At 41.3% G+C, this 27,510-nt stretch overlaps 2 protein-coding genes across 2 annotated transcripts in view; both read right to left on the reverse strand.

Moving 5' to 3' along the window:
• LOC121929424 (P-selectin-like) overlaps positions 1–17,677 on the reverse strand; it is a 22,865-nt gene extending 5,188 nt beyond the window's left edge. The window contains exons 1-5 of the mRNA XM_042464982.1: positions 17,546–17,677; positions 8,265–8,450; positions 5,623–5,745; positions 2,878–2,908; positions 2,151–2,206 (exon numbers count right to left, since the gene is read on the reverse strand). Coding sequence (XP_042320916.1) covers positions 2,152–2,206; positions 2,878–2,908; positions 5,623–5,745; positions 8,265–8,450; positions 17,546–17,588 — 438 coding nt within the window. The 5' untranslated portion in view covers positions 17,589–17,677 and the 3' untranslated portion in view covers position 2,151. The remainder of the gene's footprint in view (positions 1–2,150; positions 2,207–2,877; positions 2,909–5,622; positions 5,746–8,264; positions 8,451–17,545) is intronic.
• Positions 17,678–21,805: 4,128 nt separating this feature from the next.
• Positions 21,806–27,510, reverse strand: part of LOC121929040 — a 31,625-nt gene continuing 25,920 nt past the window's right edge. The window contains exons 6-9 of the mRNA XM_042464362.1: positions 25,593–25,778; positions 24,529–24,714; positions 24,160–24,345; positions 21,806–21,888 (exon numbers count right to left, since the gene is read on the reverse strand). Of these exons, the coding sequence (XP_042320296.1) occupies positions 21,812–21,888; positions 24,160–24,345; positions 24,529–24,714; positions 25,593–25,778 (635 nt within the window). The 3' untranslated portion in view covers positions 21,806–21,811. The remainder of the gene's footprint in view (positions 21,889–24,159; positions 24,346–24,528; positions 24,715–25,592; positions 25,779–27,510) is intronic.

The raw sequence follows: 27,510 nt of genomic DNA on the forward strand, positions 1-27,510 counted from the left end.
GGGGGCTCCTTCCGTGGGGCTTCTGCAGTGATTCCCCCTCATTTTGGTGAAGTCGGGAAAAAGTGAATTCACAGAATTCGCTTTCCAGCTGACTTCGATTTCACTTCGAATTGGTCTGGTGTGGAGGACCACCTTGGCCCCCTGCGTCCTGCTCCTCCATCCCCCTCCTCCTCCTCCATGCCATCTTGTCCTCTCTGCCACCTATCCCATCATCCCCTGCCTTCTCCTGCATCCGAACCCCACTGACCCCCCTGCCACCTATCCCATCATCCCCTGGCTGCTTCCTTCAGGTCGTTTCCTGGCCCCAGATGACCCCCTGCGACCTATCCCATCATCCCCTGCCTTCTCCTGCATCCGAACCCCACTGACCCCCCTGCCATCTATCCCATCATCCCCTGCCTTCTCCTGCATCCGAACCCTGGCCCCAGTGACCCCCTGCGACCTATCCCATCATCCCCTGACTGCTCCTTCACCCCGATGAAGGATGGCAGGGAAGGAGGACAGTGTCCAGAGCCCCATTGAGCATGCGCAAGGGTCCCAATTCGAATCGTTGAACCCTCTGGTGTGGTAATACAATCTGCACTCACCATGCTTTGCTTGAATTTGTATCATGTGACTTATCTGGAATTGAACTGACTCCGCTTCCCCCTCAATTTGGAAGGGCAATGGAAAGGCAACCAGGTGTGGTAAAACATCACGTTTGAACGTGAATTTGCATTACTAGACAGGAGTGACTCCAGATCTGGTATGAAAAGGCATCACGTTTCGCGTTGCTAGGACTGCGGATCTGAGCTACAAACCCCCCATGTATGATAAGGCTCTCAGGGAGCAGACTGAAGTAGGGCAGGATTGGATGAAAGAGCAATTTGGGCCAATCAGGAGGAGGCGAGCAGTGATCGGCTAAGGCTGCTGAGTGTGATAAACTGGATGGGGGGGACCCTGGGCCTGGCCTCATGCATGGCCTGGCTGGCTGGGGGATGTAGTTTAAGTTGTAAAATCCAAGGCTTTCATGGCTGGCATCCATAGTTTTTTGGGGGTTTGCAGGCGATGTGGCCGTATTGTAGAAGAGTTTCTTCCTGAAGTTTCTATATATATATATATATATATATTTTTTTTTTTTTTTTTAAAGCCACATTTTTGGTTCTAGTTGATAATAATAAACCAGCCACAAGAGGGCATATAGTAGTTTTCAAAGAAGTAGCTGTGTTAGGTTTCTTGCACCATAAAACAGATGAAGGGAAGGGGGTGGGGATGTGACAGAGCCTTTAAAACCAACTGGCTTTTATTTTAGCATGAGCTTTTGTACCGCATCTGAAGAAGTGGGTTTAGGGTTATAGCCATGAAAGCTCATGCTGAAATAAAAATCAGTTAATCTTTAAGATTCTGCCACATTTTTTCTCCCCCTAACTTCCTCTTTTTAAAGAGAGAATAAAACTACTGGTGTCTTAAGTATTACATTAGCAAACTATAGGGGAGCCTTCCCATACATATGAATTTGGCGTTGGTGTTGGAATGGATAAGAGAAAACTCAGAACACTCAAGACCCATATTATTCCATGGGTAGTGACATGCATCATCTGTGGCATCACACTCCAACCCATGGGTAGCTGCCCTGCTGATGCAATGGAGTCACTACATTTAAAATATGCAGTGTAATAAAATAATTTCACAAGTACTGTACTGGAAGATAACCCCATGCAAAGTGAGGAATTACAGACAAAGCCCTCTGAAATGAACATGTGAATCATCATCAGAGTTGTAAGAGACCCCAAGGGCCATCCAGTCCAATCCCCCTGCTATGCAGGAACTCACACTCAAAGCATCCCCAGCAGATGACCATCCAGCCTCCGCTTAAATACCTCCAAAGAAGGAGAATCCACCATACTCCGAGGGGATATGTTCCACTATCAAACAGATGTTACTGTCAGGAAATTCTTCCTAATGTTGAGGTGGAATATTTTTTTCCCTTTAGTTTGCATCCATTGTTCCGTGTTCTAGTCTCTGGAGCAGCAGAAAACAAACTTGCTCCATCCTCAATGTGACACCCTTTCAAATACTTAAACAAGGCTATCATATCACCACGTAACCATCTCTTTTCCATGCTAAACACACCCAGCTCCCTAAGTCTGAAAGCAACACAGCTGGCTTACCTTACAAACCAGAATCAAATGCTGCATTAGAGAACACACCAGGTACCCCTAGATCGCTGAAAGACAATAAATATATATGGTTATTCTAAAAGTGATGTAGCAAAAGAATCATAAGGTCTAGCTCCAATTTAGGCACTTTCCTTCTGTTAGCATCCTGTATATATCAAATATACAAAACACACTTCTAGTGCTGAGTTACATTTGGAAACGTGAAGGGGGATCTCCAACTCTACGATTCTATCAGTTTGTAATTTGTCTTTTCTCCCAACAGTGGAATCCCTATTTTGGAAATTGACTTTCTAAAAACACAAGGTCAACCAAGAACAGGTAAAAAGGTAAAAATTTCTGAGAGGCAAGAGTTGGTGAAAATAGCCATTTCAGCTACGAGGAACAGTCACTGCATTCCACCAAAAGAAGCAAAGGGAAGGGGGAGACCATGAAGTGTTGACTTTGTTGTTTGTTTTGCAAAGTTTATCACAATTTTGGCTTCAGTTGAGAATTTGAAGCTACACTACAGTCACTTGCTACATGCAAACTGTATACCAGCTGACAAAGGTTTAGCGGGGGCACTGCTGTTGAGTGACTGAGTCAACAGTTCTAGGCACACATACTGGGAAGCCATGGGATTTACTTCTAAGTAAGTATCATTAGGAAACGTGTACATCTGATTACGTAACTTATCCGGATGTTAGTACTTCACATCCCAAAAAATATAAATGCTAAATACCTGGTATGGCTCAGGAGCTTCTTTCTTTCACCTGATTAGAGTCAGATTTACCATTGGATGAAAAATACAGAACCAGAAAGAGAGAGAGAGAGAGAAAATTATTACCAATTTTGAACAGAGAGAACAGAAAAATACATTGCTACGATTTAGACAAGAAGGCAATGCTGTGATATTGTTGAGAGGATTACAGGTAGGCCTTTCATCTCACAAAAATCCTGCAAGATTGGTTACAGCAGAAATGAACAACTAGCCCACCAGAAGTTTTTGGCTTACAGCTCCCATCAGCCTCAACCAGCATAGTCAATGATGATTAATTATGGGAATCACAGGCCAAAACCTCTGAAACGAACACACTTCCCTTCCCCTGGATTAAATCTACAGGACCAAAGAGCTTCACACTGTCTTTAGTGAGGAAAATATGGAAATAGAAAAGTTTGCAGCAAACAATACAGTAGTCATCTTGACTATAAAAGGTTTTTGCCTGTCAAATATACCATAGACAAACTGTGGTTTCCAGATGAACCAGTGCTCATTTATCTAGCTGTGTACTGAAAACAGCATTCTTGTTATCCTTTCATTTTGGCCTTTTTGAGTTCAATTTCCAGGAAATTTGATTAATTTGGTTAATTTCAACAGTTCTCCTTCCTTGCAGCCACATTCCTCTGTTTCACTTGCATCATATTAACGCAACAGCTTCCAAAGCATATGGATATGGTTCAATATGGCCTATGACTGGCACCCCATGAGTTTTCAAATAAATTAAACCATCCAGTTTTCTGAAATACAGTATACTTCACCACTGAAGGGCAAAGACAGCATATTGCATTAAATTCTAAAATAAACTGTTAATGTCTTCTAAGTCTTAATGTTTAGGCCCTGGTCTACAGATCTTACCGTCTGAATGGAGGCACTAATTAGTTAAATGCTTTTAAATGAATATGACTATGTTCTTTTTGTTAATTTGTTTTAGATTTATAAAAGTTTATTTATATTTCCTGCCTCTCCCTACGGATTTTACATTGTTTTATTCTGTATAGTCTTATCCTTTGTTTTAAGAACTTTCTGGCAAGCTTTATCAACTGGAAATATTACAGAAGTTCAGTAAATACACTGTCAGTTGCCCTTCATAGTTCTCTGCCTGCTTGACCATGCTGGAGCCATGTTGGGAGCCTGAGTATGTGAGCAGAGGGTGAGCAGCTGAAGGGGATTGTTGTGTGTGAACCAAGGTCATATAGCTGCCTAGCACTCTGGAAATGATTTTAGAAGAGAGGAGAAGCTATATGTATTATAGGAGTAAAATTTAGCTTGTTAATTCAGATTTGCCAAAGGATTTTCTTCTCTGCTAATCTTGCCAATGAACTATTTTTGGTTTCATCCACAAAGTGTGTTTGTTGAGTTAGATACAGACAGGGCATTACATACATACACACACACAGTGGCATCACTAAGTGACAGAGGAGGGGTGACACCCGATCAAGCCGTCTTCCTGCTGCGAGGAGATGCATGCATGCTAGTGCTACTACACCTGGTGCTGAGCCCTTCTCCACGGTCTGTCTCTCTCCCAGAAGAGGAAGCAGAGGAGGAGGGGTGAATGCTTGCCCCTCAAGTCTCTGCCACTGCCTGCTTTCTCTTAAGGAAGAAGCTGGGCAGTGGAGTTGGAAGAGGAGCGAATGCTCACCCAAGGCTGCTTAGGTGCCTGGCTTCTACTTGAGGAGGAAGCTCAGCAATGGAGGGGGGGGCATAAGTGCACCTCTTCCATCCTCTCCTGCTGTCTCACTTGCCCAGCTGACCCTCAAACATCCTGGGTGGGCGGCCAGGCAAATGAGAGAGTGAGTGAGGCAGCGGGAGGAAAGGCAGGGGAATCTGCTGGCATCACTTCCCAGCAACCCTCACAAGGTTTGCCAGGGCAGCTGGCAGGCAGCCAGTGAAGGGGGACAGGAGAGCAAGTCAGCGGGGAGAGCAGGCCACTGCCACCACCCCAACAAGCCCTCTGCACTGGGTGACACCAAAGGTTGTGATGCCACTGCACGGGCGCACATACACAGATGTAATAGATGTATTTAAAAACTCAGTTGAAAGTGTTTCCCTGGATACTATACAGAAAAATGGATTCAGTTGGAAAACTAACTAAATTAAATAAAATGCAGTTATCACTTTACTTTTGATTGACTGCAAATCCTCAAGAATTATTTTTTTGGGTGAATAACCATGAAATAGTGAGAAAACCATGAAAATTGTAGAAACTCTAAAATTATAAGGTGAACATTGGTGATAAACAAAATACAGCTATTTTAAGATAAAATGAGCTGTAGGTAATAGGAGGAAGTAGCAACAGAATTAAGAGCTATCTAGTCTTATGCTGTGACTTGCTAGAGCCAGTTTGTGCATCATGTAGAATGTAGAAAGTAGAAAGCCTGACTGTACTATTTCAAACTGCAAAAGAAATGCAGTATTTTTGGATCTTTCTGCCAACACCCTTAAAGCAGATTCTGCATTTAGTAAACACATCAGACAGGGTTCTACACTAAATCTTTCTCTGTAACATAAAGGGAGAGGATAGTGTTTTGTAATTTAAATACAAAACTTTCTAAATTATCACTCAGATTCTGAAGTGACATCGACCAGAATTTTACCAACATCTTCTGCATGATATGTAGGGGAGATGATGTAGTCTAAACTATAAGAAGACAAGATTTCCACATGGGAGAAGATAAAGTGTGTGTGAAAAAGTGTAGGTTTCTTTACCTCGTCTGCTGAGATGCTTGATCACCAAAGCTATCAGACCCCCAGAGAGCGCAAGGGCAACAATCGATGCTGCAGCACCACCAGTATAAAGGAGAACTTGCTTGAAAAAGGGGGCCACACTTTCTGGAATTAATGACGAAACCATACATTAGAGACAAAGCAAGTGAAGTCATGACCAGCTCTTCTGTTCCAGTGCTCTGCTGTTCTAGTCTTGGCTCTTTCTGTCAGTTATACCAAATAATAGACTTCTTTGGACTTGCTTTTTCCTAAATGGAGTACCTTAGAACAAGAAGGATAAAAATGGCAATCTTTCCTCCATTTTCAGGGAAAGGAGTTCCGCCAGCTTCTGTGTGTAGCTGACCTCAAGATTTTGCACTGAAACCAGAGATCTTATTGGAAGCCCTATTTATTCAGGGGCTTTATCTTTATCATCATATCAAAGGCCTTGGCATTCCCTCCACCTTTCAGCTTCAATATCTGCTTCTCAATTAGCCATCAACTTTCTGACACCCTTGAATGGCAAGTCCAAGTGTTGCTGGAGAGGTTCATGGCAATCCAAGGCTAGGGGGTGCACAGGCATCACCTTACTGCTTGCACAACAGTGCTCTGTTCCATCAACAAAGCAAGCTGATAGTTTTTTGTGGGTTTTCCCGGCTATGTGGCCATATTCTAGAAGAGTTTATTTTTGATGGTGCACAAGCATCTATGACTGGCATCTTCAGAGAATGCTGGCATGGAAGAGTTGGGTATATATATACTATGTAAACCTGGGTAGGGAGCAGTGATTTTCCTGTTAATCTGTGTATTGTTCTGTTGTTGGTGGCAATGCCTCAGGGTGGGGGGATATGCAAAGAGGATTAGTGTCACTTTAATTAGTGATAATTGTCTGCTGGGAAAACCCAGCAGACAAAAGCACGCTGATTTTGTTCTGTATATCAAGGCTACACTGTCAGCTGACGTCAGAAGCTAAGTGTTTCAGGTTTAACATGATCTTCTGTTTGGCAGCTGACCAGAGTAGAAAATAATTTGGGGAGAATTTCAGCTATGTTTTTTTTAAGTATTACTAATAAGCCACTCTTGAAATAGTGAACAATGACAATAATTACTTTTAATATATTCATAGAATCATAGAATCACAGAGTTGAAAGAGACCGCAAGGGCCATCCAATCCAACCCCCTGCTGTGCAGGAAATCTCAATCAATGCATCCCCAACAGATGGCCATCCAGCCTCTGTTTAAAGACCTCCAGGGAAGGAGACTCCACTACAATCTGAGGGAATGTGTTCCACTGTCAAACAGCCCTTACTGTCAGGAAGTTCCTCCTAATATTGAGATGGAATCTCTTTTGATGTAGCTTGCATCCATTGCTCCGGGTCCTAGTCTCTGGAGCAGCAGAAAACAAGCTTGCTCCCTCCTCAATATGACATCCCTTCAAATATTTAAACAGGGCTATCATATCACCTCTTAACCTTCTCTTCTCCAGGCTAAACATCCCCAGCTCCCTAAGTCATTCCTCATAGGGCATGGTTTCCAGACCCTTCACCATTTTAGCCACCCTCCTTTGGACATGCTCCAGTTTCTCAACTTCCTTTTTGAACTGTGGTGCCCAGAACTGGACACAATATTCCAGGTGGGGCCTGACCAGAGCAGAATAGAGTGGGACTATTACTTCCCTTGATCTAGACACTATACTTCTATTGATGCAGCCTAAAATCGCATTGGCCTTGTCTGCTGCCGCATCACACTGTTGACTCATGTTCATTGCGTGGTCTACTTGGACTCCCAAATCCCTTTCACACGTAGTTTCATTAAGCCAAGTGTCCCCCATCGTATATCTGTGCATTTCATTTTTCCACCCTTACATTTCTCTGTGTTGAAATTCATTTTGTTAGCTTTGGTCCAGCTTTCTAATCTATTAAGGTCATTTTGAATTTTGATCCTGTACTCTGGGGTATTAGCTACTCCTCCTAGTTTGGTGTCATCTGCAAATTTGATAAGTATTACTATTTATGAGTGTGTAGTGAATTTGTTTTTGAAAAGCAGTGTTCAAGATTTTGTTCCTAAGGGCGAAAACAGATAAATCATTAATAGTGCACAGAGGTGAATGTGAAATTATAGGTGTGTGTGTGGGGGGGGGGGCGTAATCAAAAACGCAGACAGAAACAATTGGCAAACATATGTGACATTGGCAATCTGCCTCTTTTCCCTGCCCCAAGCGCCAAAAGAGTTCTGCAACTGTTTTTTTTAAATAGGACAACCAACGAATCTATACACACATAACATATATGAATTATTTTAAAAATGGTAAATGTAATAAATAGCTTGTCTAAATAATTGGACAGGGGCAAGAAGGACAACTGGCCCAGTATTTGATTTAAAAGAACACAAATTTCTCATGCAAACTGGCAGTAAAGAGAGAGCACATAACATTTCATTCCATAAGCCTTATTTTAGGAGGATATCACATGACTGATATTGGAAGTATAATCCAGTGTCATCCTGAACACAATCATGCGTATTCACATTATTGCGCGAAAGGTTACCACATGCAATCGCTGGCAGTCCAAACGCACTCCGAACACAAGAACCTACTGGGATTCTTATTTAAATATGATGTCATCCAAAATAAAGACTGTAAGTACCTTTACAAAAAGGCATCTCAGCTGACCATTGGCCATTAGGTTGGCACTGAACTGTACTTGTTCCATTGAGAATGTAGCCCTCGGCACAGTGGAAGCGACATGATGATCTATAGCTGAAGAAGCCCAAGGGGTTGGAGCAATTCATCCTCATATTCTCTATATCCCTCAGCAGAGGACACCTTTTGACTATGGGTAAGAAGTAGGGGAACAAAAATGAAGAAATGTCAAATCCAAACTGGTTTCACCCACTGGATATATAAAAAAAATGTTCTGCACATTCTACACACAGCACTGTAGTAATGGTTTATTAAAATCTGAACGACAGTCAACTGTTTTATCATATCACATAAGGTCCAAAACACATTGTGAGAATAATCCAGTTTGAGACCATTTTAACTGCCGTGACTGAATGCTAGGGAATTCTGGGAACTGTAGTTTTTTAAAAAAGCTTTTATTGATAAAAATTGACAGCATACAAACATCAACGAACCAAAATAACACCATGACATAAAGATAAATTCACAACTTACAACAAATAATTACGAAAATCTTAAGATTCTTCAAGATCTCTTATAACCTTTTCTATCCATATTCTTCCTATCTTCGTTATTTCATCTTTATTACTGTAATTTTCCCCATTTCCCAGATTCTTTTGATACCAATAATTGTGGATTCCGTACATTAATATTGGTTTTACCGTATTGGTATTGGTTATACGCTAATAAAAACACATATATGTTTATGTATATATGTGTGTGTGTGTGTTTCCTTAAATCAGCTATAAGTAAACTATTACCAAAAAGAAAAAAAGTGAACTCCAAGATTTCTATCATCTTTTCTATCAATTGTTTAAATTAGTGTACAATATAATATTTCTCATTTACTATTAATTCGTTGATTTTTACAACTTATGTTACAATAAAGGGCCATCCTTGTTTCTTACAAAATTCTTTTACACAATCCTAGTCTTATACTGTCCTTCGAGAATTCATTTTTCATTAGTCTTGTAAGTATATCCATGTCCATGTTTTCTCTTATTTTCAATAGCCATTCCTCAGTAGATGATATTTGTTCTCATGAGAGGGTAGAGGAAGGGGAGGAGTCGGGTTGAAGACGACAGGCAAGAGGACCCTGGGAGAGCCAGAGATGCAAGGAGCATCTTGGCCCAAGGAGAAATAGCTGGGACTGGGGTAAAGTCTGGGGAAGGGTTGGGCCTAGAGGGTAGAAAAGGGGAGGAGGAGGAAGTCCCAGGAGGAGGGGTGGTGGAGCCAGAGGCAGCGTGGTCGCGGAAGGAGGGGCACGCAACTGGACACGAGGGAGAGGTCGAGGCCCGAGTATGAGACACCTTGGTGGCGGAGATAAACTGACGCTACTTCCATGGACGGGCGAGGAAGTGACCGTAGTGACCCGGTGGAGAGTTTGTTTGTCTCCTTGGTCCATCCCACGTGTGGCGACCCAGAGCCCTACCAGGCCTGGCCCGTCATAAACCCCGGCCCGTGCCTACTGTGGGATATCTGCGGGCAGTGTTGGCCCACGGAACGCGGCAGCCCCGGAAGACAGGGAAGAGCTACAGGTCCTGGAGGAGAGGGCCGCCCAGGCTAAGCCTTAACTTGGGACTACAGTGAAGTAACCAGTTTCGGTTTCGTTGTTGCCTGTTAGGCCTGTTTGAGTTGTATTAATAAAAAAATGACTTAGAGAGGTGGTCTAGTCAGCGTTTATCATTAATGGGAAGAGTTTCTGTCATTAAGATGAATGTCCTACCTAATATTAATCCAGAGTTAAGCATCAGTTGGCGTCTGTGACTTTGTACTATGGAACCCCTCGGACCACCTTCCCCAGCCGGCGGGGCCCGGGGCCCAGCGACAGTTCTTTTTTCCAATATTTGGCAAAGAGGATTCTTGCTGACGTGACCATGTATATTATAATTTTTTCACAGTTTCTATTATGGCTGTTTATATTGATTTTTTAATCTATCATATTGAGCAAAAAAAGCTCTGGTGTTAGAGGTAACATTGTCTGTAAAATATCAGTCATTATATCATGTATCGCTCTCCAATATTCTTTTGCTTTATTGCATTTCCACCAACAGTGATCGAAATTTCCTTCTTGTGTACCACATTTCCAACATTTCTTTGTTCCTGTATTATATATTTTGTTTGTCTTTGTAGGTGTCATATACCACCAATAAAACATTTTGGAGTAATTCTCTTTTAGGTTTTGACATAATGTAAATTTATTTGTAATTAATCATGATTTTTTCCAGGAATCTAAATCAATAGTTCTTCCTATATCACATGCCTACTGAATCATTGTGTGTTTTACTGTCTCAGACTCTAAGGCGGGTTATAGACCGCCGAAAAGCGGCAGTCTGGCTCCGCCGCCGCTTGCAGCGTCCGGGAGATGCAGTCTTTAAACGGCGCGACTCCTGGACACTGCAGAGAAGGAGCACGGAAATCGGGCTCCTTCTCGGGCCCCGGAAGAGGCGCCGCAAGTGCCAAAGGGCGCACTCGCGGCGTCACTTCCGGTGCGCCACATGCAGACGCAGAGCGTCTGTTACGTCAATATGGCAGCCCCCATGTGGAAAGGGCGCTGCCATATTGTACGTATTCCATACGTACTAGGTTTAGGGAGGTGCGGAAGCACCGCCCCTTCCTAACCCTAATACGTATGGAATACGTATTTTTTGGCGGTGTGTAACCCGCCTAAGTCTCTATTTTTGAGTAATTTATAGAAATTTGCTAAACAAGGTCCGTTCTTATCAAAGAAAATTTTGTCTAGTTCATTTCTAGTTTTAGTTATTCCATGTTCTTTTCTATCTTGTCTAAATCACGTATATTATATAAGAACCAGTTTACATTTGTTTGTTTGTTTGTTTGTTTTGTAGTTGGTCTATATGTTTCATTTTATATTCATTGTTATCTTCTGTTTGTAATAAATATATTTCAGCCATGGTTCTCTATTATTTCTGGTTCTATATAAAAAAGCCTCTTGTGATGAGGTCCACTCTGGGATTTCTCTATAGAATTGTCTTTTAGTTTTAGTCCACACCTTGTATAAGGAGTGTCTTATAAAGTGGTGTTCAAAGTTTTTGTCAACTTTAGATTTATCATACCACGTATAACCATGGTAACCATAGCACATGTTGTTAGCTTCCAAACAAAGTAGGCGATTATTATCTATTTTCACCCATTCCTCTAACCATTTTAGACATGATGTAATATAATTTAAGATTTTGGAGGGCCCATCCACCCCTTTTTTATCATCCATTAGTAATTTCTATTTGACCCAGGCTTTTTTCTCTTGCCAGAGAAATTTTGCTAATTCTTTCTGCCATTTTTCTAAATAGTTTTCTTTAGAAATTATAGGTAAATTTTGAAATAATAATAATATTCTAGGTAGGACATTCATCTTAATGACAGAAGCTCTTCCCATTAATGATAAACGCTGACTAGACCACCTCTCTAAGTCATTTTTTATTTCTTTCCACAACTTCTCATAATTATTTGTAAATAAGTCAATGTTACTTTTAGTTATTATTACCCCTAGATACTTTGCTTTACTTTATGTTTTAAATCCTGTTATCCGTTGTATTTCTCTTTCTTCTAGTGCATTCATTTTTTTAAGAATGGCCAATGATTTTTCTTGATTTATAGTAAAATCAGAGTGTTTGCCAAATTTTGCTATCTCAAGAATTAGATATTCCAAGCTTCTTTGGGGGTCTTCCACGTAATGGATTAGGTCATCAGCAAAGGCACTTAATTTCCATTGATGTTCCTTTATTTTAACACCTTTTATATTTGGATTTCCTCTTATCCTGTTGTTCAATATTTCTAAAATTAACAAAAATAGCAGAGGTGATAGTGGCACCCCTGTCTGGTGCCCTTCTCGATTCTTATATGCTCTGATCTTTCTTGATTCACTATTAGTTGGGCCTTTTGATCTCTATAGATAGCCTCTATCCAAGATAGAAATTTATCTTCCATGTTCATTCTTTCTATTATTTTTAATAGGAAGAACCAATTAACTCTATCAAATTCCTTCTCTGCATCCATCATAACTAATGCAATTTTTTTTCCAATATGGTGTTCATAATATTCTATTATATTAATCGCTGCATTCTAATATTGTTCTTTATTTGGTGGTTCGGGAGGAGAAATCCATTCTGGTCTTCATGATAATATTTACTAAAATCTTTTTTATCTCTCGGCAAGGATCGTTGCAAAGATCTTGTAATCCACGTTTATCAAAGAGATGGGTCTGTAATTCTTAGTTTTCGTGTTTGTCTCTTCCTTCTTTATGAATGAATGTAATAAATGTTTGTTTCCATGAATCAGGGATTCTTCTTTTTGTATATCGTTTAATGTCTCTTTTAATGAGATGATTAAAAGCTCTTCAGTTTTTTTTATATATGCGGCTGACGGCCGTATAGTCCAGGGGTCTTGACTAATTTTATTTCTTTATTGCCTCAGAAATTTCTTTATCTGGAAGTTCTAATGCAACATTTCTTTTGAGTTTGATTCAATGATGTTATGTTTTGTTTCTCTAGATATTTGTTAAATATTTCTTTGTCACAGGCCCTCCTCTTTGTATTTGTAGAGATTTTCAAAATATTCTTTAAATATTTCTTGATTTGTTCCTGGTCTGTAATCAAATTACTTATATTTCAGTTCTATAATTAGTTGTTTCTCCTTGTTCTTCTTTAATTTATTGGCTATAATTTCCCAGCTTTATCTCCAAATTCAAATTGTTTTTGTCTGATCATTTTCATCTTCTTGATATTTCAGCTAAATTTAGGGATCTTATATTGTGTAATTGTCCTGGACTGGTGGCCAGCACACACACAAACAAACGCTGATAGTCATGGTTCAGCAAGAGAACTGACTAGGCAGCTGGGAACTAGTCTTCAGACCTTTCCAGAGTCCTAGAGAAACAAGCCACAAACAAAGCCAAGGTCAGGATACCAGAGGTCACAGAAGTCAGTTCAGTCCAAGGTCAGGGCAGCCGAAGGCAGCAGTAGTCCAGTTCGTTCCAAAGTCATAGGTTCAAGACAGACAAGGGTTCAGGAAACAAGTGCTGACAGCAGTCACAATGAAGGATTCTGCAAATAATCTCTGGCAAGGGTTGGCGTTCTCCAGCTGCCCTCCCTTGTGCCAGCTGTGGCTTATCTACAGATTGCCTCTCTGCAAGCCTCTTGGATCGACGCACGCAAGAACTCTCAGCCTCCTCTGCCTAAAGGAAGGAACCTCCATGCTTGGTTCTTCCACAGAGTCAACACTAGGCTGCTGAGCCTCAGGAGGGAACCCACAGAGCTAGGACCTGGCTGAGCCTCAACCCTGGGGCGGCAGATCAGGGCTGGGGTCTGGCAGGGCAGAACTGGGACCTGGTATAGCCTCCATCTCCTCTTGCACTTGAGGGCCACAGCCTCCTCCTCATCCTCCAGTCCTGCTCTTGGCTGGCCATGACAGTAATAGCATCATCTCTGTCTTTAATTTTTTATCTCCTTTATTCTTCCATTTTTTTCTTTCTTTCTTAGTTTTGATGATCTGTTTTCTCTTTTCTTTTGTAGTTTATATTTCTGTTCTTTCTTTATTTAATAAATATTCCTCGGATATGGCTTTACTAGTATCCATAATCACTTTATTTTACATGCCTTCTGTTTTGTTTTCTTTGAAAAAGTTTTCAATTCTTCTTTAATTTTTTCACAATTTCTTCTTCATTTAATAAAGATTCCTGCAATCTCCAAATGTAATCTGTTTTCCTTTCTATAGTGTCTAACATTATTGGATTGTGGTCGATGTTGGTTTTGTCAGGATTTCCATAGATTTAATTAGAGGGTAAAAAGGATTTGAAGCAAGGAATAGGTCTATTCTTGATAATGAATCGTAGACTTCTGATGATAAATGTATAGCTGCTTGTCAGATTATATTTATGTCTCCATACGTCTGTAAGATTTATATCTACAACAAGTTCAAAGAAGGTTTTCGGATGATTACCCTGGTTTTCTTAATTTTTTTTTTTGACTTGACTTTCGATCTAGTTTTGGGTTATAGTGAATTAAATTTCCCATGATTAATATGTTATCATAGTTCGTTTTCTTTATTTCTTTATGAATTGTCTGAATATGAGTCTCTGTTTTCAAGGGGGCATACATGCCTACACACAAAAAGTTTAGGGATTAACTTATCACTTCCACTGCAACATAATCCTGCCTGATCTTTAAATTTCTCTTGAATTGTATTTTCTATTTATATATATTGCAACACCTTCTTTTTTTGCATTTGTGGCTGAAGCATAAAATTGTCCCAGACTGGGATTCTTAAGTATCTTATTTCATTCTCTTTGATTTTAGTTTTCTGATCTAATATATCTCCCTGAGTTTTTCCAGTTTATGAAATTATGCTCCTTTTTGCCAGCGTTTATTCCTTTCACATGCCATGAGATAATTTCATTTTTTTTTGTGTGTGTGCCACTCCTTCCGCCCCTTTTAACAAATTTTATTCAGTATTTATATTTTCTTGTTCTTGGAAAATGGTATCAGTATGTTTTCATTGTTATACTTTATCTGTATAAACTGGTATTTTGTGAGACATTTAGCCTTCTCTGTAGAGAGCTCTGGTGCCACAATGAAGTACAAATCCCAGGATTCCTAGCATTGAGTTAGGGCAGTTAAAGCAGTCTCAACTGAATTATAAAAAATATTATTATTATTATTATTATTTAGTATTATTATTATTATTATTCTGTGTGTTTCGACCATAAGATAATTATGTCTAATATGTGGAGTTCAATATCCCACTGAGAAATTTTTGTTCCTCCTATGTCTATCACAAGTAGCCCCCTTTCTGCCCAATAGGACTTCCTTCCAGGTAAGCAACAGTTGACCCTCGTCGTGGACTTGAGGTCCGCAGCCTGAATACTCATGGGGGGCAACCTCTGTATTACCTTGGGGCAAATGCTCACGGGCATGTACTCCATTCAAACCTATGGGGCTTGAAATGTGTGAGTCTCCATTTCGCTTGGGGATCCAGAAAGGATCCCTGGCAAAACGAGGGCCAACTGTTTTTAGGAATGCAGATAAAAATATCCAAGTCATTGATATAGATGTTGAATAGCCTAATTAATGTAGAAGTTGTAGACAATTATATGCAAATCTATTCATGAATGAAATATTACTCCAAAAATAAACAAGAACAGGCACTTAAGAGGTAAATTTGGGGAGGGACTGGCTGAAGTAGCTGCGATGGACAGAGTTCCACATAAATGGGGAAAAATTTCCATCTAGTTTAACTAGCAGCAGTTAAACCGTTGCTCAAAAAACCCTCCTGGACCCCCTGGTAAGGGATAACTATGGACCGGTCTCATATTGCCATTTTTAGGTAAGGTGATTGCGAGAGTGGTTGCTTCCAACTCCAAGCAGTCTTGGATGATGACCGATTATCTGGACATTTCAAACTGGCTTCAGATCGGGTATGGAGTTGGACTGCCATGGTCGCCTTAGTTGATGATCTCCGTCTGGGCATCGAAAAGGGGAAGTGTGACCTTGTTGTGCTTTTGGACATCTCAGGCTTTCGTACCACTGACCATGGTATCCTTCTGGAACACCTAGGGGTTGGGCATCAGGGGCACTGCGCTCCAGTGGTTCCTTTCCACCTCTCAGGCAGATTCCAGATGGTGCAGTTGGGGGACACTTGCCCTCATCTAAGAAGGAACTAACATCTGGGGTCCCAGGGAGCTATTTTGTCCCCCCCTTTCTTTAACATTTAAATGAAACCGCTGGGAGAGATCATCGGAGAACGGGGCGTGGTGTTATCGTACGTGATGACACCCAAAATGCTTCTCTGACTGATGCCGTGACTAAGGATGGAGTCTCTCCTTTGACACCTGCTGGAGTCGGTAATGGGCTGATGAGGGAAAACACTCAGTCTGATCCAGAGAAAACGGAAGGGTGCTGTGATAGGTTCCCCAGGCTCGGGGAAGGAAATTTATCCACCTGTCCTGAATGGGGTCACACTTCCCCTGAAGGATTGAAGTTCGCCGCTAGGAGTACTTCTGGACTCATCCCTGCAGTTGACATCTCAAGTAGATGCAACGGTCAGAAGTGCTTCCTATCAGCTTCGGCTGATATGCCAGCTGCGACCCTACCTGGGCCAAAGGGACCTTGAAACTGTGGTACATGCTCTGGTAACCTCTCGCTTAGATTTCTGTAATGCGCTCTACATGGTGGGCTACCCTTTACCAAGCCTGGAAGCTTCAGTTAGTACATAACATGGCAGCCAGACTGGTCACCGGTGCATCCAGGTTGACCATAATAACACCTATTTTGAAAGATCTCCACTGGCTGCCCATTTGCTTCCCAAGCGCCAATACAAGGTGTTGGTTATCACCTATAAAGCCTTTATGGCTTGGGCCCGAGTTATGAGGGACCGCATCTCCCCATATAATCTGCCCCACACACTCAGAACATCCGGGAAGAATCTGTTGGAAATTCCTCGTCCAAATATGCTTCCACTTCCAGATGGCCTTTTCAGTGATGGCCCCACGGTTTGGAACAGTCTTCCCGAGGAGCTCCATCTGATGACCCCCCTAGAAACATTTAAAAAGAGGCTTAAAACTTTCTCTTTTGTCAAGCCTTCCCCTCTGAAGAATGAAGTGCGTATTTCCGTTGCCATCGACTCTCTGCCTTACCCTCTTGAAGGATTGTGTTTAGAGTTTATATATTTGTATGAATGTATTATTGAATTTTATCTTTTTTATGGAGTTGTGTTGTAATGGTTTTAATAGTGTAAACCGCTTTGATCTATGGAAAAGTGGTATACAAATAAAATTTATTATTATTTTTATACCCCAAACGTTCACTATTAAGATACTGTATTTTAAATACTCAGGTGAAAGTTCTTTTCTGGCAATTAAGCACTCCAAAGCTGGTGATAAGAAAGCCTACTTGGGAATGGGAAGGCCATTCTATAGGTGGGATGCTACTGCAGGAAAGCCCTGTCCCTCAATGTCCACTTCACCAAGAAAGATAATGGAAACTGGAGAAGAGATGTGGAAGATTTAAGGCCCCATAGAGATAAACAGGGGAGTACAATTATTCAAAGTACATGTAGAATGCAGCTATATGCAATGGATCCAGTGAAAAAAAAGATCTACAGTTACTAAGTGAGTGAACAGAGTCTGGAAAATATATTGGGCAAAAACATTTCGTTACATAAATAACACAATCAAGCCAGTTATATCCTGTCTTTCCACCAATATAGGCCTTCAAGAGATTATTCATTTACCTTCACAGACTGGTACTGATCCAGTCCACTCTCCCAGGTCCATACAATTAAGCACCTCCAATCCACTTGTCCAAATCCCGTATTACAAGAGAAGGCACATGTAGAATTGTATGCAAAGTGTCCATGAGGATGAGAGCAGTTTAACTGTCCATTTGCTGGAGCAGGAGACTGGGCACTTGGAAGCTGGAAAGAAGATAAATTTAGGGAAAGACTAGAATTTCTCTACAGACAAGATACATAAATAAAGAATGCTGAGGGAGCAATGATGAGAAGAATATGTAGGTAATACTTTTTTATATCAAACTTTCCAGATGACTATGTTATCCTTACCCAAGGCAAGACTTCTATTGCGATAATGAAGTAGTTTATTCAATTATGATATTGAATGGCTACAAGTATAAAAGCTTTTTTTAATGGTATCTTAAACTAGATGGATGACTCAATTAAGGAAGCCAGAGGTTCAAGACTGGCAAGATTTAAGCAGAGATATTCATAACAGAAAGTCTTTGATATCCCTCATTCATGAGGTTGCCTAAGTGTAAGTTAACTTGATGACACATAACAATTATTATTTATTTTTATTTACTTAATTTCTATCCTGCCTTTCTCCCTGAAGAGACCCTATAATCATGGATTACCATGGGATTACATAGGATTAACCTCCTGTAATCATGGGATGGGTTTTATATAGGATGGGTATTGTATTATATTTGTAATTTTATATTGTTTTTAGCTGATGTTTAATTGTTTTATTGCATATATTTGTTTACAATTTTATTTGTGAGCGCCTTGGCTCCACAATAAAAATGGTAAAAACATATTGCAATAAACAAACATCAGCTAAAACAATATAAATTACAAATATTAATACAATACCCATCCTATATACCCATCTTATGATTAACATTAAAAGCCTGCCTGAACAGAGCCATTTTTGCCTGCCAACAAAAGGCAAGCAAGGAGGAGGCCAGCCTTGCTTCTCATGGAAGGACATTCCAGAGAGCAGGAGCAGCCACCAAGAAGGATCTCTCAGGCAGCCTGTGATGGTGAAGGGACAGAGAGAAAGCTTTCCCCGGAAGATCTTAGGTCTCTAAGAAGTTTGTATGAGAGATATGGTCTCTCAATAATCTGGACCTAAGCCGGTAGGGCTTTATAAATCATAACCAGCACTAGGAATAGCAAAGATAAATGGATCCATCTTGACAATGACAACATATTCGAAGATATGCCATGATAGTCAATAGAATCAGTATTTAGAGAAGATCGTGTAACACCTTTAATATAATATTAATAGTATAATAATAATATAATATATAATAATATAATAATAATAGGGTTTATTTATATGCCACCCAATCACTGGGAATCCGGGCGGCTTACAACAGAGGGGATAATATTAGATAGTTCCCTGCCCTCAGGCTTACAGTCTAAAGAGACACATACAAAAGGGAAGGGATGGTGACGGAGGGGATCAGGTCCCAGCGTTCTTTCTCCCTGCGAGTCCTGGACCAAGGCAGATGAACTGGAGGGAGGGCTCTTTTTTTAATTGTGCCAGGCCCGATGGCATTGGGCTGTTCTTTTGCTCCCTTTAAAGAGTTTATTCACACAGGAGGAATTTTCTCTTAATTTTGGATGAAAGAAAAGTGGAGCCAGAACGCATTCATGTGAATTTGCTAGTTCAGCGACTTTACATGATTCAAATTGTGTTCGAACTGACTTCCCATTGCCGAAATTGCATGTGGTAGTCTTTCACACATAACATGAAACCCCATGATTAATATTCGGTTGCCATTGGATTTATACTTCCAATTTCTCTTGTCTGATAAACTCCCAAGACTAAATGAAAGAAGAAGTGGGCAGCATAAGATTTATAGACTAAAGTCTACTTCCACAGATGCATAACTGAGGAGAAGTAGACTTTAGTTTTTGAAAGCTCATGCTGCCAACTCTTTTCTTCCAGTTAGTTTCAAATTTGCTGCAAGATCTCTCTAGATCATGAATAATATAGGGCAATTTGTTTGAGATGCTTAAGGACAATTGGTCTGTGGAATGGACCATTGTCCTCTTACTCTGCTCTGGGGCATTCCAAATTCATTTGTAGTGGCTTCCAGTTCACAGTGTGGAGTTTAGTGCACAGCTAAGTAATCTGGTTTACGTTGCCCCGGTTTGAATCCCTCTTCCGGGATGCAGCCATTTGCCATCGATGCTGCCTCCCACGTAAAACCCACCTAAATCCTGGTTAGATTCCGAATTCTGGCCAGCCGATTTGCAAAGCCGGCAAGCTCCTGACTTTGCAAATCAGCCGGCTGAGCATGGCTGGGAGCCAGGGTTTTAGACAGGAGGGGGCATTGGCAGCAAAATGCATATGATAATATCCAGCTGCATCCCGGAAGAGGATTCAAACCAGGCAAGATAAGCAGTTTATTTCATTGTGTGCTAAACTCTTGTGTGGGTGTAAGCTTCCATATGATATGGCACAGGACAGCTGTCTATATTTCTTGAGTTCGCTGATGCACATCTGCAACTATTACTTAGGAAGAAGGGACATGGATCCTGGCAAGTATAGCATGTGTCAGTAGTAACACAAGAAGCATAAACTGTCATGCTTATCTTATAACAATTATGGTTGTCCAAGCAGGGAACATATGTCACTGCAGGATGAGGTGTCCTCCCTTCCCTTTCCAGACAATGGTCTGCCAGTGATTACATATTAAACCAAGGTGTAAAAGTCAAGATACTTGATGTGGACATGGGAGCTCTAGCAGAGAGTAGCTGGCTAGCTAGCTAGTGTACATGGAGAAACAAGGGAAAGGGAAGAAGCCCTGTTGAAGTTTGATATGCCACATGGGCCAACTGCACACACAAAGGAGATCTCACCTATCCAAAGGAGCTGTATAGTCTGGAGCTGTGTGTTGGAGGCTAGGGGTGTAAGAGACAGAAATAATGTCTATTTTTGGTATATAAACTAAAGAACGAAACCTGGCTCAAATTGTGGAGTCAGGATGCCAACTAGAGCAGCTATGAGAAAGCTATAAGCAGCTGTGTTCATGGATCTTGTGGTGTTGTTGTTTTTAATGGAAAACAGCTACAGGAATAGGGGGCTGAATCAGACTGGGCTGTGCTGCTTTGTAAGGAGACTTTGGCTCTTCTTTCTATGCTATTTTTTCTCCATCTTCTCCAGTTCCAAAATTGATATTCATCCCAGAGGGGGAAAACATGCAGGTAGAATAATTTCTAGTTCAGAACAGTATTACACAAAATATCCCCCCCCCAGTCTTATCATAAACACATAACACGCGTTGTTTTGCTCTAACAGCAATTCCTTAATGATATTACACTATCCAGTGCTTACTCCAGACATGCCAACAGTTATGTCTGGTGAGCCACCAGGGGTTGGCTAAACTCCTGGTTTTTTTGCCTGCCTGGGATATAAAAATGGGGGGGGGGGGTTATTTCCAACATGTCGGAAGCCAAACTACTGCCAGGTGAGATTATGCTGACCAATGGCATTCCTGAAGTTGGTGTCACCAGGTGGCGGGGGCAGGAGCAGGGGGCAGACTGTTGCAGCCTCCGGAGGGCCATTTTGGAGCCATGCCAGGGCCAAAATGGAAAGCAGTGTCCTCTCCAGCATTAGCTGCTTCTTTAGAGGGTTAGTGCTACATCTTCTGGAGTACCATTTGGAGTCTGGCATGGCTGCAACCATGCTGGAGTCCAAACAGAAGGCACTGTCCTTCCAGCAGCAGCAGGAGCTTGCAGGGGGGAGGACAGTGCTATGGCCTCTGAGGGTTGTTTGTGGGCCTGGCATACCTGTTGGGCAAGCATGAAGGGATGCCATCAACTACTTTCGCTCACCAGCTGCCACGCCGTCCCACGAGATATACTTGCCCCTCTGGGGTGTCACCATGTGCAGTCCACATCCCTGCATACCCTATGTTTCTAATGAAAGGTCAAGCCTTGTATGAATATGTGAAGAACTAGAATAGTAGATTGTCTGAAGAAAATAAAGCTGTTGTGTTTTGTTTTTTTAAAAAATCTTGAACAAAATGCAGATCTTGACACTTGCAGCTCTTGTGACAGCCACAAGAATATAACCTTGGAAATCAGCTGAGATGATTTATGGGAGGAACTTCTACTGCCCCACTCCATTTACCCAAGAATACCTTCACAGATGGGCACGTCTCCTGTCCATTTCCCCTCATCCATGCTTTCAGGTTCTGTGCTCCAATTAACTGAAAGCCAGAGTTGCAGGAGAAGGTGCAGCTGGAATTATATGCAAATTGTCCATGGGATGAGAGCAGTTTCCCTTACCATTGTCTGGCATTTCCAGAGCTGGGCATGGATAGCTAAATGGAAAGCACAACTATTATATCTTACATTGTGAATTATTTACTTTATATAGTTATATAAGCATCACATTGCCTACCAAATCATCAAGGCAATATAAAACATTCAAATAAAAACAGCAATGAAAGCAGAATGTAACTATATATTGTAACACAAAAATAAAAGAGAGGCAGGGCATTAATCACAATAAAATCAGAAAGCAACATAATAGTCATAGAGTTGGAAAAGACCACAGGGCCATCCAATCCAACCCCTGCCATGCAGGAACTCACAATACTCTTCATGTGCTCCATTTGAGGATAACAATGACTATGCCAGGCCCCCATCACTCTGCAAACAAGCAAGTCTGCTTTACTTGACATTTATTCAAAGGTTCAGAATATAATCATTACAAACAAAACAGAACAGTAGTCTTCACCTCCATCTAAATTAGATTCTAAAGCATAATAAAGAGGAGACTACTCGGATTTTCCTAGCGAGAGAGTTTTCTAATTAGGGCGCTGCTGTAGAACAGGACCTTATGTGTCTAATCCTCAAAGAATGGAATGTTATGAGTTACATTTTTACTGACTAGTCAACTTATTGCATGTATCCTATTTTCAAATAGTGTGATACTACTTCATGCTTCCTTCTCTCCCAAAGAGTGAGAAGTTTCAGAAGCAGCCTTTTACACGATCAAAGAAGTAGCCTTGTCTTTTTCTTTTTCCATCTCCTTCCTTCTGACCAGTTTCCTTCTGAACATAGGAAACGTTATATTTGCACATAAAATAAGTTTTTGCAATTATGTATGCAATCATATAGAGCAATCACCTAGACAGACAGCACTAATCTTCAAAGTAGAAAGGGTTCTTTACGGGCAAACTACATGCAGTCCTTGGAGGCTCATAAGTTATTTTCTACCCAGCTAGCAACAAAATTCATTTTGTCAGGTTCTCTGACTACATTAAACCCCAAATTCCACCTTTTAGGCTGGCCTAATTAAGATACTGTCACAACTGGGAATTTGTAACTTGTGTTACAGACAACACAGCTCCCCTTGTATTTTGAAAAACACACCCGTATGTGTTATTTTTAGACAACAGTCACAATTAGAAAGACAATTAAGCAATATCTCCAACTAATAATATAATACACAAAACATTGGCAGGAAATAATCTCTTTACTTCATACAAACGTAAAAGGAAATTTCTTAGTGTTTCTTATTCCAAAGAAAATACTACTCCAGTGGAGCCTATACAAGTTTCATAATCATGCTTTTGGAGCTAGAATATCATGTACATGATCAAGTCTTACGTAAAAGTTCATTTTATTGGCAGAAAATCTTTCCAAGTAAATTATACAGGGTTAGGATAACAACCCAATGAAGGCGGGGATTGGGTTAAGTCAACTTGAGATATATAAATGAGCCACCGTGTGTCAGGTATATTACATTTGACTTTTTATCAAAGCTCCCTTATCCAAGGCTGTAGAGGACTCAACTGTAACAATCTTTCCATTTTACATTCAAAATTTTGAGAACATACTGAGTCCCAGTTCTGGAAAGGGCGAGACAAATAAATAATCATAATAAAATAATAATAATAATAATAATAATAATAACATTTCACAGAAGAAAACTAGGACATGATTGGCCAAGTTTGGCCTACTTTGAGTTTTAAAAGAAAGATGGAAAAGGTGTAACTAATAAATAATTAAAATGTATTAGTGTTGTGGGCACTGCTGTCACAGAAGTATTACATTAGAGAGGATCCAATTGTGTAAAATAATTGGCTGTTAACGTCTCCATTATAGAGCATGATTTTCTCAGTTGATTCAAAAGAGAGTACTGTACTGAGCACTGAACTTCACACAAAGGTGGTTTTTCAGTCAACTTCTCCATGTGTTCACTGAACCCGCTCTGTTCCATTGCACAAACCCCCCACTGCAATAGAAGATAAGGCTAGAGCTATAGGCAAAGTCTCCATATAGACGAGAACACTTCAGTTCTCCGTTCTCAGGAGAATGCAGTTTTTTCACATTCGATAACGAGAACAAGAAAGAACTAGTAGGGGGGAAATGCATTTGCAGCAGTTTTAGGTTATGCCATCCACTGGAAAGGACAAGTTTAGCCATGACATGATATAATACAGCACTCCTGGGGGGGAAATGAAGTCAGCTATTGTTACTATATGGCAGCCATGTTGAAATATCTAGTCTGTAAGACCTCAACCAGTTCTGTAAAGGGGTTGACTTTGATCCCAAAAATGGACCAAGGAAAGAATGAACCTTACCCTGACATATAGGTATTGGAGCACTCCAGTTCCCAGTTGCTAAGCAGTGGGTTGCCTTTGTTCCAGTTAAGGCAAAGCCAGGCTCACAGGCAAATGCACAGGTGGATTGGAAAGCAAAGACTCCAAGTGGATGAGAGCAGTCCATCCGACTTTTCTCAGGCCTCTGCAGACTGTGACATTGTATGGCTGAAGGTGAAAAGGTTAGATTTTATGAACTAAGAATGTCCAGATTAGGTGACACTTCACCTTTTTTTTAATTGAATGCCTATAAATTAGTTCCAGTTATCCCTCCTGCATATGAGCCAATGGCCTTAATTTACTGAAGACTATTCCTATTTTCTAGTACCTGTCACCACTGTGAGCACTGACCTTCACACAAGGGTGGTTTCTCTGTCCACGTTCCCAGGGCTGTGCACTGAACCTGCTCCATTCCAATTCGTACAAATCCTTTATTACACGAGAAGGTACACATGGAACTATACATGAAGTCTCCATATAGATGAGAACATTTCAGTTCTCCATTCTTAGGACTATTCAATTTGGGACATTCAATAGCTAGAATAAGAGAGGGAAAAACAAGGCACATATGAACATTTCACAGATGAAAACTAGGACATGATTGGCCAAGATAGCAAAGGTTATTGAGATCATGCAAGCTAGGAAAGGCTACAGTAGTTTGTCTTTGCCTGAGCCAACTGAGAAGGCCTAGATTCCATCCCCTCCTTTCCTCTCCCCCTTTTCCATTTTTAACTCCGTTTGTAGCAACTGAAGTAAGCTGAGGGCAAAGAGGGAAAGTGGGAGGAGATAAGGGAAACTAGGACATGTTCACAGAGCTAAAAAAGTGAGATGGCAGAAGATTAATCTGCACTGTTCCTGTTAAATCAGGACAGCTCGAAGGGTGATATGTGAGATAAAGACATGCATCTGAAGAAATGCCCTCCCTCCCTTTGAGGCCAAAATAACTAATATTCTGCATCTTTATTTCCAGGACTCTTCAGAGCACCCACCATACTTTGATTCCACACGCTCAATTCATCCTTACTTTTCATTCAGTACAATTCAGGCAGTGGCTTTAGCTGTTAGAAGCACAGGACCCCCATGAATGTGGAAAATCCACAAATAACAAAACACCATGTTTTTACCTGAGAGAACACCTCTCGGAATCTCTAGGTCCTCCAGTGCAACTCTGTGGTCAATATCTGCATTGTGCTGGAGGAGCTACAAATACCTAGTGGAGTGTTCCCTCTAGGAATCGCTAGGTCCTTCAGTACAACTTTTGGTTAAAGTTGACCATAGAATTATGCTGGAGTACCTAGATATTCCTAAAGAGAACATATTAATAAAACCCATGAATAATCAAATCTGTGAAAGTCAAAGCCACAAGTGTGAAGGGACAAGTGTATTTTGTCTGACCATTTCCTGGTTGCACTGACCTTTACAGTGTGGCAATTGTTCAGTCCAGTTTCCTCCAGCCAAGCAATCAAGCACTTCCAGTCCAACAAGCTGAAAACCCTCACTGCATGAAAAGTTGCAACTGGAGCCATATGCAAAGTTTGCATAAGAGTGAATACAGCTGAAATGACCATTGACTGGCTCATGTAGAGCTGGGCATTTGATAGCTGAAACAGAAGAATGATGTAAATAAGACAGAGCTTACCACACCATTTCATGTTACTTCACTATCCAATTGCTCTCCTGGCTTAAAAAAAAAGTCTTCAGTAGAAAGGCACTATATTTTGGTTCATTTGTGGGCATTCTACCTGTGATATGGGTTGTGACATTACATGCGAGTATGTTTGCTCCCCTCACATATGCCCCAGATGTGTTTACAGATGTGTAGCAATTGTCAGGTGGCCATCTGTTTCTCCCTCAGTGCTTCCCCCCAGAGATGTAGAGATCAAGTGATAAACTGTAATGGTGTATTTGTTTCCTCAAAGCAAGATTATTCCCATGCATACGCTCTTTTTCTGGGATAAGTCTCCTCCAATGCTTCCCCACTCACAGTGTAAAAGGTGGTGATCATGCTCCAAGAAAACAAGCATAATAATACCACCATTACTGTTTATTGCTATCCCTCTAGAGAAAGATCTTCTAAAAATAAGGAAAATGGTGAGGGGATATGGTGGGAGAAACAAAAAGAATCCATGCATGATTTTACTGGTTTCACTGGAGGGTGTGGGGAATGCGGACTACACCAGGTGACACCCCAGAGGAGGGGTGACACCTAGTTGGGCTCTCCTCTTGCTTCAGTGAATGTGTGCACATGATCTGGCCTGGCATCAGTCCCTTCGCCTGTCACCACTGCCCGGCCCTCTCCCTGAGGAGGAAGGTAGGTAACAGAGGAGGAGGAGAGAACATTTATCCCTCAAGGTTCCTCCACTCAGGGACGTAGCTAGGATTTTAGGAAGGGGGGTGGTCCAGACTAAATGCCACCATTATAATGGGGCTTGGGTGCGGCAGCACAGCAGCACACACCATTCATTTTTCTAATGGAAGGGGGGGTCCGGACCCCAAGAACCCCCCCCCCCCTTGGCTACGTCCCTGCTCCACTGCCTGCCTTTCTCCCAAGGAGCAAGTGCAAGTGCACTCCTTCCATTCCCTTCTGCTGCCTCACTTGCCCACCTGTCCCCCTTACTGAGTGGCCCAGCAAGCAAGAGAGCAAGCGAGGCAGTAGGAGGAGAGGAAAGGCTGGGCAATCTGCTGCCTCTGCTTCCTGGCAACACTTTCTAAGGTCTGGCCAAGCAGACACCCAGGGAGGGGGTTACAAGCAAGCAAAGTGGCAGGACAGGCCAGCCCCTCTGCACTGGATGATATCAAAGTTAGTGATGCCACTGTTACTGAAGGAGAGTTTAACATGAGTTTAGTACACTGTTTTTTTTTGGGGGGGGGGATCAGAGATGAAAATGACAGAGCATTCCAAATATCACAGGTTCCAAACATTCTTGCCTCCATCTTCACCAGATGACAGCCTTCTAGTTCTGTCAATTGGGATGTCACAGGAAGACCAACAACAGGAGAAGCTACTATGTATGTCTCTACAGTGAAAGGACCATCCCACCCAACTCTAGGAACACAAAATCGCATGTCTTTATATTAAGAGGGAACAGCAATTGTTGCCCCACACCCTGAATATCCAGATGTCAAACTTTCTGGTAAAGGAGAGCACATACAGGTATGATCTGGTTAAGCAAATATATCTAAAGTTTTTACTGCATTCCTGCCTTTGCCCCCACCCATCATGAAATAAGTATCCACTATTTGGTATCCAATCTTTACCAACCTGAATCCCATTTTGGGAGCTAGGTGGGATATACGTAAATCCAATAAATAAACATAAATAAATAAACTTAA

The sequence above is a fragment of the Sceloporus undulatus genome, chromosome 4 (genome assembly GCF_019175285.1).
Source record: "Sceloporus undulatus isolate JIND9_A2432 ecotype Alabama chromosome 4, SceUnd_v1.1, whole genome shotgun sequence".
Lineage (NCBI taxonomy): Eukaryota > Metazoa > Chordata > Lepidosauria > Squamata > Phrynosomatidae > Sceloporus > Sceloporus undulatus.